The sequence below is a fragment of the Salmo salar genome, chromosome ssa09 (genome assembly GCF_905237065.1).
Source record: "Salmo salar chromosome ssa09, Ssal_v3.1, whole genome shotgun sequence".
Classification (NCBI taxonomy): Eukaryota; Metazoa; Chordata; class Actinopteri; order Salmoniformes; family Salmonidae; genus Salmo; species Salmo salar.
In genome coordinates this window covers 155,730,936-155,748,331 of record NC_059450.1, presented here as the reverse complement: position 1 = coordinate 155,748,331, position 17,396 = coordinate 155,730,936, and the positions used below count along the sequence as shown (strand labels likewise).

The 17,396-nt window shown below is 37.0% G+C and overlaps 1 protein-coding gene across 2 annotated transcripts in view; it reads left to right on the top strand.

Annotated features, from left to right (window-relative positions):
- arrb1 (arrestin, beta 1) overlaps positions 1-17,039 on the top strand; it is a 55,626-nt gene extending 38,587 nt beyond the window's left edge. Inside the window, exons 9-16 of one of the 2 annotated variants that reach the window (XM_014215430.2) lie at positions 4,677-4,761; positions 5,130-5,202; positions 5,509-5,646; positions 10,759-10,842; positions 13,176-13,199; positions 13,387-13,475; positions 13,602-13,650; positions 16,189-17,039. In XM_014215430.2, coding sequence (XP_014070905.1) covers positions 4,677-4,761; positions 5,130-5,202; positions 5,509-5,646; positions 10,759-10,842; positions 13,176-13,199; positions 13,387-13,475; positions 13,602-13,650; positions 16,189-16,294 — 648 coding nt within the window. In that variant the 3' untranslated portion in view covers positions 16,295-17,039. The remainder of the gene's footprint in view (positions 1-4,676; positions 4,762-5,129; positions 5,203-5,508; positions 5,647-10,758; positions 10,843-13,175; positions 13,200-13,386; positions 13,476-13,601; positions 13,651-16,188) is intronic. The other variant, XM_014215431.2, reaches the window with a different exon arrangement.
- The last annotated feature ends 357 nt before the right edge of the window (positions 17,040-17,396 follow it).

Sequence of the window (17,396 nt, the reverse complement as noted above, 5' to 3'; positions counted from 1 at the left end):
ATTACTCTACATCATACTACATTACTCTACATTATACTACATCATGCTAAATTATACTACATTACTCTACATTATACTACAGTACTCTGCATTATACTACATTACTCTACATCATACTACATTACCCTACATCATACTACATTACTCTACATTATACTACATTACTGTACATTATACTACATTACTCTACATTATACTACATTACTGTACATTATACTACATTACGCTACTTTATACTACATTACTCTACATTACTCTACATTAGGTATACCCAAACTGGGGTATGTGCAGTGCCGCCGAGGGTAAAATAAAATGTGATTCACATTTTTTTTTAAATGTGTAGAGCAAAATAACAACACATTGTCAAATACAGGTAGCCTAGTTAAATAATTAAATAATTAATAATTAACATCCAATCACATTAACCGCTAATGGTCCGTATGTAGCCAAATGTAGCTGCTCATTCCGTTTGCTCCAAAATTGATAAATGGTTAAAAAAAAGTAAGGCCCGCGTCCATAGAGACACATACCAGCTGTACTGGTAGTACTGCTACTACCAGCAGTATTACACCTGCTACTACCAGCAGTACTACACCTGCTACTACCAGCAGTATTACACCTGCTACTACCAGCAGTACTACACATGCTACTACCAGCAGTACTACACCTGCTACTACCAGCAGTACGACACCTGCTACTACCAGCAGTACGACACCTGCTACTACCAGCAGTACTACACCTGCTACTACCAGCAGTACTACACCTGCTACTACCAGCAGTACTACACCTGCACCTGTCGACGACACAAGTTGTTCTGCTTCCATGAGCACATCCAATGCTAGCATCAGTAATTCTACATTTTGTTGTTAGCCCAGCTAGCATGGACACTGACAGTTGTGAATCTGATGCAGCCGAAGAGTTACTGCCCCCCTTTACCCGGGAAAGTACCGAACGACAGACCGGGACGTTGGACTATCGAAGAGGTGCAAATATGATGAGAACTACATTGATTTGGGGTTCACTTATATTAGGAGTAGTGCCTTTCCTCAGCCACAGTGTGTTATATGTGCAAAAGTACTATATCTGTCACGTTCACGGACCTCAAACTCCCTGTCATATATCAGCCAAGGCGCAGCGTGCCGGTAATTCCACATTCTTTATTGGAGAAAACCGAACAAAACAATAAACAGAAAGAAATGTGACGTAACTGTGGCGCACACAAAACACTCACAGAAATAATAATTACCCACAAACACAGGTGGGGAAAAGGCTGCCTAAGTATGATTCCCAATCAGAGACAACGATAGACAGCTGCCTCTGATTGGAAACCATACTCGGCCAAAACAAAGAAATATAATGACATAGAATGCCCACCCCGTGTCACACCCTGTGTCACGTCCTGACCAGTATAAGGGGTTATTTGTTATTGTAGTTTGGTCAGGGCGTGGCAGGGGGTGTTTGTTTTGTGTGTTTCGGTGTTTTTGGTTTAGATTCTATATTTTCTATTTCTATGTGTATATCTAGTTTTCTATTTATATGTTGGGTTTTTGGCAATGACCTCCAATTAGAGGCAGCTGGTTGTCGTTGTCTCTAATTGGAGGCCATATTTAGTTGGGTTTGTTTTCACTTGTATTTTGTGGGTGGTTATTTTCTGTATAGCCTGGGAGCCTTATGGAACTGTTATCATCGTTTGTTTATTTTGTTTTGAGTGTTCTTGAAATAAATTTAAGAAGATGAGCACTTTACCCACTGCGCCTTGGTCCAATCCTTACGACGCCTATGACACCCTGACCTAACCAAACAGAAAAACGGCTTTCTCAGGTCAGGGCGTGACAATATCACAGCTCGATGAAACTCACATTTAGAAACAAAATATGCCTATTTGAAAAATAAGCCACGGGAGTTTTTGACCGAGAATTAAGATGACTTTCGAGTAATAAGACATGTATAAAAGCAACAGATACCATTAATGAGAAGGGGCTAGAAGTGTCTTATATGTGAGCTACCGAGTGGCGAGGACAGGCAAGCCCCATACTATTGTGGAGGACTTAATTCTTCCTGCTGCTCGGGGAAAAGGCGAAAAAAGAATATACAGACAATGACTTCATCAAACAACACTGTTTCACGACGCATCAGTGACATGGCAGGAGATGATTTGAAACAATTACTGCTTCGCATACCAGTGAATTCTATGTGTTACAGCTGGATGGAAATGGGAATGCCTTGGCAGCAACAACTTGAAAGACATTTTGGACACTACAGTGAAAATGGTTAACTTTGTTAAAGCAAGGCCCTGAACTCTCGTGTATTTCCTGCATTTTGCAATGATATGGGCAGCGACCATGTAACGCTTTTATCAAGGGGCAAAGTATTGGCACGTTTTTTTACATTAAGAGATGAGTTTAAAGTTTTCTTTACTCACCATAATTTTCACTTGTCTGACCGCTTGCATGATGACGAGTTTCTCACACTACTGGCCTATATGGGTGATGTTTTTTCTCAACTGAATGATCTGAATATAGGATAACAGGGACTCTCCGCAACTATATTCAATGTGGGGGACAAAATTGAGCCTATGATTAAGAAGTTGGAGCTCTTCTCTGTCTTCATTAACAAGGACAACACACAGGTCTTTCCATCATTGTATGATTTTGTGTGTAAATGAACTCAAGCTTACGGACAATGTCAAATGTGATATAGCGAAGCACCTGAGTGAGCTGGGTGCGCAATTACGCAGATACTTTCCCGAAACGGATGACACAAACAACTGGATTCGTTCACCCTTTCATGCCCATGCCCTGAAAATGTTATTGATGCAGAGTTATGTGCATCCTTTCAAGCACACCCTTCTCATTAACCTGTTGTGAGTTATTCACAATTTTCGATGAACAAATAAGGTTTTATATGTAAGATAGTTAAATAAAGAGCAAAATTGTTGAGCCAGGTTGTGACAAAAACTCACACTCATTCTTATGTTTAATAAATGTATCGTATAGTGTGTGTGTGGCAGGCTTACAATGATGGCAAAAAACGACATTTGAGAGTACGCTGACCCTGGTGCTAGAGGGGGTACAGCTGGAGGTTGAATGTTTGAAGGGGTACGGGACTATAAAATGTTTGGGAACCACTGCTCTACGTCATACTACATTATACTACATTACTCTACATTATACTACATTACTCAACATTACACTACATTACTCTACATCATACTACATTACTCTACATTCCTCTACATCATACTACATTATATTACATTACTCTACATTCTACTACATTACTCTACATTACTCTACATCATAACACATTACTCCACATTACACTACATTATACTACATTACTCTACATTATACTACATTACTCTACATCATACTACATTATACTACATTACTCTACATTCTACTACATTGCTCTACATCATACTCCATTATACTACATTTCTATACATTATACTACATTACTCTACATCATACTATGTTATTCTACATTATACTACATTGCTCTACATTATACTACATTACTCTACAGCATACTATATTACTCTACAGCATACTATATTACTCTACATTTCTATACATTATACTACATTACTCTACATCATACTATATTACTCTACATTTCTATACATTATACTACATTACTCTACATCATACTACACTCTACATTTAACTACATTACTCTACATCGTACTACATTACTCTATATTATTCAACAGTATACCACATTACTCTACATTATACTACATTACTCGACATTATACTACATTACTCTACATCATACCACATTATACTGAATTACTCTACATTATACTACATTACTCGACAGCATACTACATTATACTACATTACACTACATTATACTACATTCTTCTACATCATACTACATTATACTACATTACTCCACATTATGCTACATTACTCTACATGATACTACATTACTCTACATCATACTACATTATACTACATTACTCTACATTATACTACATTCGTCTACATCATACTACATTATACTACATTACTCAACATTATACTACATTACTCTACATTATACAGTGTTAATCCACATTACTCTACATCATACTACATTATACTACATCACTCTATATTATACTACATTACTCTACATCATACTACATTATACTACATCACTCTACATTATACTACATTACTCTACATCATACAACAGTACTCTACATCATACTACATTATACTACATTACACTACATCACTCTACATCATACTACATTATACTACATTACTCTACATTATTCTACATCATACTACATTATATTACATTACTGTACATTATACTGTGTTAATTCACATAATACTACATTATACTACATTACTCTACATTATACTACATTACTCTACATAATACTACATTATACTACATTACTCTACATTATACAGTGTTAATCCACATTACTCTACATCATACAACATTACTCTACATCATACTACATCATACTACATTACTCTACATTATACTACATTACTCTACATCATACTACATTACCCTGCATTATACTACATTACTCTACATCATACTACATTACTCTACATTATACAGTGTTAATCCACATTACTCTACGTTACTAGGCCTGCTGTTTTTCTGGGTGGAGGAGGGTGTTTGTTTGGGGGGTACAGTAATATCTTTTGCATCTTTCCTTCCAGATCTACTACCACGGGGAGCCTATCAGTGTCAACGTTCACGTCACAAACAACACCAACAAGACAGTGAAGAAAATGAAGATTTCAGGTGACTGCGACATACACATCAGTATCAAATTACTGGTAGTCCTGTGTGTTTCTTTCAGAACGTTGATACGTTCTACAGATGTAGGATCTTTGACCTATATTATTGTCACAGCAAAAAAAAAATATCCTGCAGCAACAGGATTTGAACGTTTAGTCCATAATGTTGTTTGAACGGTGGTTAACGTTATTAGCTGGCCAAAAGTAGGCTACATGAAAAGTGCAATACTGTTAATGTAACAATGTATTATTGTCAGTTTATTTTATGATTTCATGTAAATCATGAAGCTCATCTAAAATTTCCTGCAGTGCAACCAAAGAGTGATCAAATTAAGATACTACATCTCTAAGGATTGTAATTTCTATTCACAGTGCGTCAGTATGCAGACATCTGCCTATTCAACACAGCACAATACAGATGCCCGGTCGCTACAGAGGAGACAGAGTACGTTTCTTTACCTTCTATACAATACAGAAATCTGACATGTAGGCCAGTCCAGTCTTCAATAACTAATCTGAAATGTGGATATAGCGATACAATACTATCGTCATAGTGTTTCTTAGGATTGAGACATTGCTGGATGGTACGCTTGGTTAACCGTCATAAACACAAATTGAGACTATAAGTCAATTAAAAAACAGGCCAAGCATTAGTCATTATCACAGATAAGAACCATCTTCATGTACAGTACGTCAACCTCATGTAATTGATCTGGTGTTATTGATTACAATTGATTATCGTTTTTTCCAGTGACGTGGTGGCTCCAAGTTCAACGTTTTGTAAAGTCTACACCCTCACCCCCTTCCTCAACAACAACCGGGAGAAGCGTGGTCTGGCATTGGACGGGAAACTGAAACACGAGGACACAAACCTGGCTTCTAGTACATTGTGAGTACAATATGTTAATATACTATGCTATACTATGTTATTCTATACTATGTTATACTATATTATATTATGTTATACTATACTATACGATGTTATACTATGCTATACTATTCTAACCTATGTTATACTATACTATACTATACTATACTATTGTATACTATGTTATACTATACTATGCTATACTATACTATACTATTCTAACCTATGTTATACTATACTATGGTATACTATGCGATACTATACTATTCTAAACTATGTTATACAAAATTATGTTATACTATACTATGCAATACTATACTATGGTATACTATACCATGGTATACTAGCTATACTATACTATTCTAAACTATGTTATATTATACTATGTTATACTACACTATGTTATACTATAATATTCTAAACCATGTTATACTAAATTATGTTATACAATACTATGCTATACTATGTTATACTATACTATACTATACTATTCTAAACTATGTTATACTAAATGATGTTATACTATACTATGCTATGCTATACTATAGTATGTTATACTATACTATTCTAAACAATGTCATACTATACTATGTTATACTATAATATTCTAAACTATGTTATACCATACCATACTGTGTTATACTATACTAAACTATACTATTCTATGTTATACTATATTATGTTATACCATACTATTCTAAACTATGTTATACTATACTATGTTATACTATACTATTCTATTCTTTACTATGTTATACTATACTATTCTATTCTTTACTATGTTATACTATACTATTCAATCCTGTGTTATATTATACTATTTTATACTATGTTATGCTATACTATACTATTCTATACTATGTTATACTATACTATTCTATTCTTTACTATGTTATACTATACTGTTATACTATACTATTCTATACTATGTTATACTATACAATTATATATGCTGTTATACTATACTATACTATGTCATGCTATACTATTCTGTGTTAACTATTTTATACAATAGTATAATATTCTAAACTATGTTATACCACGTTATACTATGTTATACTATACTATTCTATACCATGTTATACTATACTATTCTATACTATGGTATACTATACTATTCTATTCTTTACTATGTTATACTATACTATATTATTCTATACTATTTTATACTATACTATTCTATACCATGTTATACTATACTATTCTATACCATGTTATACTATACTATTCTATACTATGTTATACTATACTATTCTATACCATGTTATACTATACTATTCTATACTATGGTATACTATACTATTCTATTCTTTACTATGTTATACTATACTATTCTATACCATGTTATACTATACTATTCTATACTATGGTATACTATACTATTCTATTCTTTACTATGTTATACTATACTATATTATTCTATACTATTTTATACTATACTATATTATTCTATACTATGTTATACTATTCTATACTATGTTATACTATACTATATTATTGTATACTATGTTATACTATACTATATTATTCTATACTATGTTATACTATTCTATTCTATACTATGTTATACTATTCTGTTTTTTGTTATACTATTCTATTCTATACTATGTTATACTATACTATTCTATACTATGTTATACTATACTATTCAATCCTGTGTTATATTATACTATATTATACTATGTTATACTATTCTATACTATGTTATACTATAATATTCTACCATATGTTATACTCTAATTTGTTAGACTATGTTATACTATACTATTCAATCCTGTGTTATATTATACTATTTTATACTATGTTATACTATTCTATGCTATGTTATACTATAATATTCTACCATATGTTATACTTTACTATGCTAGACTGTTCTATACTATGTTATACTAAACAATTCTATACTATATTATACTATACTATTTTATACTATACTATACTATTATATCCAATGTTATACTACACTATTCTATACTATGTTATACTATTCTGTAATATTTTATACTATCCTATTCTGTCCTATGTTATACTCTACTATTGCATGCTATACTAAACTATTCTATCCGATGTTATACTATACTATTCTATACTATGTTATACTATTCTGTAATATGTTATACAATACTATGTTATACAATACTATTCTATACTATGTTATACTATACTATGTTATACTATTCTATACTATGTTATACTATTTTCTACTATGTTGTACTATTCTATACTATGTTATACTATTCTCTACTATGTTGTACTATTCTATATTATGTTATAATATACTATTCTATACTATGTTGTACTATTCTATACTATGTTATAATATACTATTCTATACTATGTTGTACTATTCTATACTATGTTATAATATACTATTCTATACTATGTTGTACTATTCTCTACTATGTTGTACTATTCTATATGTTACACTATTTTGTAATATGTTGTGCTATACTATTCTATACTATGTGTTATTCTATACTATGTTATACTATTCTATACTATGTTACACTATGCTATTATATACTATGTTATACTATTCTATACTATGTTATACTATTCTATACTATGTTATACTATTCTATACTATGTTATACTATTCTATATTATGTTACACTATGCTATTCTATACTATGGGCCACTATACTATTCTATTCTATACTATTATATACTATGTTACACTATACTATTATATACTATGCTTTACTATACTATACTGTTATACTATACTATGCTGCTATACTATACTATACTATTGTATACTATGCTATACTATTCTAGTAGATACTACGCTGTGCTATACAATACTGTTATACTATATCATACTATACTATGCTATGCGATGCTATGCTATGCTATACTATACTATACTATACTATACTATACTATACTATACTATACTATACTATAATACAGTGCCAGTCAAAAGTTTGGACAGGCCTACTCATTCAAGGGTTTTTCATTATTTTTACTATTTTGTACATTGTAGAATAATAGAGAAGATATCAAAACTATGAAATAAGACATATGGAATCATGTAGTAACCAAAAAATTATTTAGTAAACAAATCAAAATATATTTTATATTTGAGATTCTTCAAAGTAGCAACCCTTTGCCTTGATGACAGCTTTGCACACTCTTGGCATTCTCTCAAACAGCTTCATGGGGTAGTCACCTGGAATGTATTTCAATTAATACACCTGCCTTGTTAATTTGTTAACTCTCGTTCTTAATGCGTTTGAGACAATCAGTTGTGTTGTGACAAGGTAGGGGTGGTATACAGAAGATAGCCCTATTTGGTAAAAGACCAAGCTCATATTATAGCAAGAACAGCTCAAATAAGCAAAGAGAAACGACAGTCCATCATTACTTTAAGACATGAAGGTCAGTCAATCTGGAAAAGTTCAAGAACTTTGAAAGTTTCTTCAAGTGCAGTTGCAAAAACCATCAAGCGCTATGATGAAACTGGCTCTCATGAGGACTGTCACAGGAAAGGAAGACCCAGAGTTACCTCTGCTGCAGAAGATACGTTCATTAGAGTTAACTGCACCTCAGATTGCCGCCCAAATAAATGCTTCACAGACTTCAAGTAATAGAGACATCTCAACATCAACTGTTCAGAGGAGACTGTGTGAATCAGGTCTTCATGGTCGAATTACTGCAAAGAAACCACTACTAAGGACACCAATAAGAAGAAGAGACTTGCTTTGGCCAAGAAACACGAGCAATGGACATTAGACCGGTGGAAATCTGTCCTTTGGTCTGATGAGTCCAAATTTGAGATTTGTCTTTGTAAGACGCAGAGTAGGTGAACGGATGATCTCCGTATGTGTGGTTCCCACCGTGAAGCATGGTGGAGGAGGTGTGATGGTGTGGGGGTGCTCTGCTGTGTCATGTTAAGGTTTCCCCCACTGTGGAGGGATAAAAGCTGGAGTTAGGCTCGCTGTCTTCAGACATGTTGTGTATTGACCCTATTATTGTCTTGATGTCGTCATCCAATATTTTCTCCTATTACACAGTTCATATCTGTATACAACAATCCCACCAGCATCCACAATCCCACCGATAATCCCACCAGTTTCCACAATCCCACCAACAATCCCGCCAGTTTCCACAATCCCACCAGTTTCCACAACCCCACCAGCTTCCACAATCCCACCAGTTTCCACAATCCCACCAGCTTCCACAACCCCACCAGCTTCCACAATCCCACAATCTTCCACAATCCCACCAGCTTCCACAATCCCACCAGCTTCCACAACCCCACCAGCTTCCACAACCCCACCAGCTTCCACAACCCCACCAACTTCCACAATCCCACCAGCTTCCACAACCCCACCATCTTCCACAACCCCACCAACTTCCACAATCCCACCAGCTTCCACAATCCCACCAGCTTCCACAACCCCACCAGCTTCCACAATCCCACCATCTTCCACAACCCCACCAACTTCCACAACCCCACCAACTTCCACAATCCCACCAGCTTCCACAACCCCACCAGCTTCCACAATCCTACCAGCTTCCACAACCCCACCAATTTCCACAATCCCACCAATTTCCACAATCCCACCAGTTTCCACAATCCTACCAGCTTCCACAATCCCACCAGCTTCCACAATCCCACCAGCTTCCACAACCCCACCAGCTTCCACAATCCCACCATCTTCCACAACCCCACCAGCTTCCACAACCCCACCAACTTCCACAATCCCACCAGCTTCCACAATCCCACCAGCTTCCACAACCCCACCAGCTTCCACAATCCTACCAGCTTCCACAATCCCACCATCTTCCACAACCCCACCAATTTCCACAATCCCACCAGCTTCCACAATCCCACCAGCTTCCACAATCCCACCAGCTTCCACAATCCCACCAGCTTCCACAATCCTACCAGCTTCCTCAATCCCACCATCTTCCACAACCCCACCAACTTCCACAATCACCAGCTTCCACAATCCCACCAGCTTCCACAACCCCACCAACTTCCACAATCCCACCAGCTTCCACAATCCCACCAGCTTCCACAACCCCACCATCTTCCACAATCCCAGCTGGAGAATGAAGGGCTTGGTGATAATCAGAAGATGTCAGAAGATGATTTCTTTATAGATTTTTTTGTCCCATCAACAGGTTAAGAGAGGGAGCCAACAAGGAGATCCTGGGTATCATCGTATCCTACAAAGTCAAAGTGAAGCTTGTTGTGTCTCGAGGCGGGTATGCACTTTACACATACATCTTGGTGTTAGATTTAGGGTTTAAACATACATCTAGGTGTTAGTGTTTAAACATACATCTAGGTGTTAGGGTTTAAACATACATCTAAAAAAAAATGTATGAAATTGTATGAAATGTATGCATTCACTACTGTAAGTCGCTCTGGATAAGAGCGTCTGCTAAATGACTAAAATGTAAATGTAAATGTAAACATATATCTAGGTGTTAGGGTTTAAACATACATCTAGGTGTTAGGGTTTAAACATACATCTAGGTGTTAGGGTTTAAACATACATCTAGGTGTTAGTGTTTAAACATACATCTAGGTGTTAGGGTTTAAACATACATCTAGGTGTTAGGGTTTAAACATACATCTAGGAGTTAGGGTTTAAACATACATCTAGGTGTTAGTGTTTAAACATATATCTAGGTGTTAGGGTTTAAACATACATCTAGGTGTTAGGGTTTAAACATACATCTAGGTGTTAGTGTTTAAACATACATCTAGGTGTTAGTGTTAGTGTTTAAACATACATCTAGGTGTTAGTGTTTAAACATACATCTAGGTGTTAGTGTTTAAACATATATCTAGGTGTTAGGGTTTAAACATACATCTAGGTGTTAGGGTTTAAACATACATCTAGGTGTTAGTGTTTTAACATACATCTAGGTGTTAGTGTTAGGGTTTAAACATATATCTAGGTGTTAGGGTTTAAACATACATCTAGGTGTTAGTGTTAGTGTTTAAACATACATCTAGGTGTTAGTGTTTAAACATACATCTAGGTGTTAGTGTTAGGGTTTAAACATATATCTAGGTGTTAGGGTTTAAACATACATCTAGGTGTTAGTGTTAGGGTTTAAACATATATCTAGGTGTTAGGGTTTAAACATACATCTAGGTGTTAGTGTTTAAACATACATCTAGGTGTTAGTGTTAGTGTTTAAACATATATATAGGTGTTAGGGTTTAAACATACATCTAGGTGTTAGTGTTTAAACATACATCTAGGTGTTAGTGTTAGTGTTTAAACATACATCTAGGTGTTAGTGTTTAAACATACATCTAGGTGTTAGTGTTAGTGTTTAAACATACATCTAGGTGTTAGTGTTTAAACATACATCTAGGTGTTAGGGTTTAAACATACATCTAGGTGTTAGGGTTTAAACATCTTGGTGTTTGTGAACCAGTATGTTCATTTTGCCTAATAACCGTAACCCTATTTTATTGGTGTCTGCGAGTTAGGGTTATGTTCATAGACATCCTATTAAATTACTAGAGGGGAATTGTCATAAACTCTCAAAGTGCTAGAATGGTTTGAAAATGGCAGCCATTGTGGTCAGGGAGAAATCCAAACCAGTCTAATAGGTGGTGCATTTCCTGATTTAACTTATGCAGGAAAATAAGTAAGGCATGTGGTATATAAAAACGCTGTAGTAGAATTATTGTCGTATAATTATAAAGTTTACACAGTTTACACAGGTTTTACACAAATTTTCTGGATTAATAGCCTCTAAAATATATGTAAACAGACCATAAATGTCTCAATGTTGTTTTTTTGGAAAGCTGCGAATGTTATAATGTGATGCAATATCAGTACTTGCTGCATTTACAACTTGTCTTAGGGCTCTATTCAATCCGTATCATGGAAATTCAGCGTTACAGCGTGATTGAAATTTAAAGGCAACGATTCCGCTTTAGTGGAGACTACATTTACGTAAACGGTGCATATGTCGGCTCCATCAGTAAATGATCTTCATATTTCGATCGAGCAATCTGTAACGCTTCAGCGATACAGACTGAATAAAGTCCTTTCATCAGCTGATTTCAGCCAGTGTATCGCTGTGGATTGACTGCATTGTTTGTATGGAATGTTGGCATATTGGGAGTTCATTGGAAAAAAATTCTTGGAATCATTCCACATAAACTGTCTGGCTAGCTATTAATTAATTAATTACATTTTTTTTATTAATCTTTGTTTTTAAAGGGACGTCATCCTGAGACTCGGATTTATTTTACGGATGAGCCCTGCATAAATACACATGCAATATATAATATACAAAATTACAAATCATATTTACGAAAAACCAACATAGAGCTAACAAACATATTGTGAAGATCATTTTAAAATTCAAATGTTTTACACAATATCTTATCCCGGCACTGGCTGATCACTGGCTTACCAGCTCCCTTACCAAAATGGCTGACCTTTTATGTCATCATAAGAAGGTTAATGGTTCATTCTAGTATTCTAATTCCTAATTCTATAGTTATGTTACTGTGTTGCTGTCTGAGGTTAAAAAAAAAACTGACAATGTTTCATTGATTTCAGACTCTTAGGAGATCTTGCAACAAGGTAAACATAGATGTTTCTGTAATGACATGTCGCATGCTAATATTGGTGGCTGGAGTTGTAGTGTACGTGTTTATACAGAGCAGACTGTAATATTAATATAATAATACAAGATGTAACATATAATACTACATCGAAATGCTAATTTATAAACTCGTTTGTTCATCATACATCAATCATCTACATACAGTTTCATTTTCTTTTCCAGCGACGTCCATGTTGAGCTCCCCTTTACGTTAATGCATCCCAAACCAATCGAAGATGCAATCTACAGAGATGGTATGTTTCTACACATGCAGTGTTTTCAGTTCACAAGTTTTCAATGTCTTTCTGTATCAAGTCGATCAACAAAACCTTTCTTGGTTTAAAATGGTGAATTATAATGGTCCATTAATTGTATTTCAGCTGCGGACGAGGCGCCAATAGACACAAACTTGATAGAATTTGACACAAAGTAAGAAGCTCTACCACTTGGTCTGTCTGATAGTTTAACAGACTATAACAGTCAGCCTGTTTGTCTATCTGTCTGATACTCTAACATCCTGCCTGCTGCTTACTGCCTGCTGCTTACTGTCTTCTGCTTGCTGCCTCTGCTTGCTGCTTACTGCCTGCTGCTTACTGTCTTCTGCTTGCTGTCTCTACTTACTGCTTACTGCCTGCTGCTTACTGCCTTCTGCTTGCTGCCTCTACTTGCTGCTTACTGCCTGCTGCTTACTGTCTTCTGCTTGCTGCCTCTACTTGCTGCTTACTGCCTGCTGCTTACTGTCTTCTGCTTGCTGCCTCTACTTGCTGCTTACTGCCTGCTGCTTACTGCCTTTTGCTTTACTGCCAGCTGCTTACTGCCTTTTGCTTTACTGCCTGCTGCCTACTGACTTTTGCTTACTGTCTGTTGCTTACTGCCTGCTGCTTACTGCCTCTACTTGCTACTTATACCTACTGCTTACTTCCTGCTGCCTTCTGCTTACTGCCTTCTGCTTACTGCCTGCTCCTTACAGCTCTCTGCTTGCTGCTTGTTGCTTACTGCCTTCTGCTTGCTGCGTACTTCCTGTTGCTGTACTGCCTGCTAACTACTGCCTTTTGCTTACTGCCTGTTGCTTACTGCCTGCTGCTTACTGCCTCTACTTGCTACTTATACCTGCTGCTTACTTCCTGCTGCCTTCTACTTACCGTCTGCTGCCTTCTGCCTGCTGCTTACTGCACCACTTGTCCTCGTCAATAAAACATGGCTTCACTTCCTCCTGTTTCATTTCCTCTCTATAAAAGCCCATCTCTGGCCATGCAGCCTAACAGCCCATCTCTGGCCGTGCAGCCTAACAGCCCATCTCTGGCCGTGCAGCCTAACAGCCCATCTCTGGCCGTGCAGCCTAACAGCCCATCTCTGGCCATGCAGCCTAACAGCCCATCTCTGGCCGTGCAGCCTAACAGCCCATCTCTGGCCATGCAGCCTAACAGCCCATCTCTGGCCATGCAGCCTAACAGCCCATCTCTGGCCGTGCAGCCTAACAGCCCATCGCTGGCCATGCAGCCTAACAGCCCATCTCTGGCCGTGCACATTAACCAGCATATATGCCCAATTATGAATAATACATTCAATATTCAATGTCTTTCAATGTAATGTTGTCTCTCCCAGCACACCTCTTTTTCTGTAGCTCTCAGGCTGTTAGAAGCATTCGTGTTGTTGATGGACCTGTATCATGATCTGCTGACAATACCATTTCAGACATGATGTGCTGACGTGTTTCTACGCCTTTGTACTGTCTGTAAATGACTATGGCCAGGATTCAATCCAAAATGTGTTTGTCCGCAATGCATGTTTTAAAAGGCAATGTTCCTGTGTTCGCTGAAGGCCACATTCACAGTAAATGCTGCATACTGTATGTCGGGTTCAGTGGGAAAATTAACTTTTAAATGGTGCATTGTCCAACTCCGCGATCGGATTGAATACCGAAATAAATAACGTCAACAATAACAACACAACAACAACAGAATAAGCTAAGACGTTTGCTGAGCTGAACATAGGCCTACAGTAAATAAACAATCAAAAATAATTGTGTGGTAATCTTGATTTCACCCCTTTTTCAACCACCTATGTGTAATGCAATATGAATTGGTTATAAAGAGTTATGAAGGACTGTGAGCTTTATAATTGCTTAAACAGTATAGTCTCTAATCTAATACACTTCACTAAACATCTGATCTAATACACTTTACTAAACAACTAATCTAATACACTTTACTAAACAACTAATCTAATACACTTTACTGAACATCTGATCTAATACACTTTACTGAACATCTGATCTAATACACTTTACTGAACAATCTGATCTAATACATTTCACTAACATCTGATCTTATACACTTTACTAAACATCTGATCTAGTACACTTTACCAACCATCTCTGGTCTAATACAGTTTACTAAACAAATGTTTAGCCATGAATCAAAATGGCTCCCCGTCTGCCATGAATCAAAATGTCTCCCCCCGTCTGCCATGAATCAAAATGACTCCTCGTCTGCCATGAACCAAAATGTCTCCCCGTCTGCTATGAATCAAAATGTCTCCCCGTCTGCCATGAATCAAAATGGCTCCCCTTCTGCTATGAATCAAAACGTCTCCCCGTCTGCTATGAATCAAAATGGCTCCCCATCTGCCATGAATCAAAATGGCTCCCCGTCTGCCATAAATCAAAATGTCTCCCCGTCTGCTATGAATCAAAATGTCTCCCCGTCTGCTATGAATCAAAATGTCTCCCCATCTGCCATGAATCAAAACGTCTCCCCGTCTGCTATTAATCAAAATGTCTCCCCGTCTGCCATGAATCAAAATGACTCCCCGTCTGCTATTAATCAAAATGTCTACCCGTCTGCTATGAATCAAAATGTCTCCCCGTCTGCTATGAATCAAAATGTCTCCCTCTGTCTGCCATCAATCATTAATGCACTTAAAGTGTAGTTCTGGATCCTGACTAACTGAGTTTACTCTCTCCAGCGACGATGACATCATCTTTGAGGATTTTGCGCGGCAGCGGCTGATCGGAGCGAAAGACGATGAGGATGAGGAGGGTACAGACTCTCCCAAGCTGAACCACAGATAGACGAGGGAGATGGAAGCTGCTGTGTTGTTCCTGTGTTGTGGTACAGAGGAGCTACTGTGACTGGAGGAGAGAGGGAGACCCTTTAGAGTCCAGGGAGACCTTTTAAACACACTCACAGTGGTGCCGTTGTCCTGTTCTTGTTCACATTCGTCTTCTCCATACAGCAAGGATGTTAGAGAGAAAGTGTAGAGGAAATGAGACCTAGGTGTGGTTTGAGGGGGGGTGGACCGTGAGGCCTAGTCGTGGTGTGGTTTGAGGGGAGTGGACCGTGAGGCCTAGTCGTGGTGTGGTTTGAGGGGAGTGGACCTTGAGGCCTAGGTGTGGTGTGGTTTGAGGTGGGTGGACCTTGGAGTATGGATATGGAGGAGGAGGTCTTGCTAAAAGCAGCACAAAGTTGTGATAAATACACTACCATTAAGGACTCTGTTATACATGGCTTCATTAGGACTGAACAGTCTCCTTTAATGACGCTGTTATACATGGTTTCATTAGGACTGAACAGTCACCTTTAATTAATGACTTGTGGCTTGCGGAAGCATTCACCCCCTTCGCATTTTTCCTCTTTTGATGCCTTACAACCTGTAATTAAAATAGATTTTTTGGGGGGTTTGTATCATTTGATTTACACAACATGCCTACCACCTTGAAGATGCAAAATATTTTTTATTGTGAAACAAAGAAATAAGACAAAAAAACTGAAAACTTGAGCGTGCATAACTATTCACCCCCCCCAAAGTCAATACTTTGTAGAGCCACCTTTTGCAGCAATTACAGCTGCAAGTCTCTTGGTGTATGTCTCTATAAGCTGGGCACATCTAGCCACTGGGATTTTTGCCCATTCTTCAAGGCAAAACTGCTCCAGCTCCTTCAAGTTGGATGGGTTCCGCTGGTGTACTGCAATCTTTAAGTCATACCACAGATTTTCAATTGGATTGAGGTCTGGGCTTTGACTAGGCCATTCCAAGACATTTAAATGTTTCCCCTTAAATCACTCAATTGTTGCTTTAGCAGTATGCTTATGGTCATTGTCCTGCTGGAAGGTGAACCTCTGTCCCAGTCTCAAATCTCTGGAAGACTGAAACAGGTTTCCCTCAAGAATTTC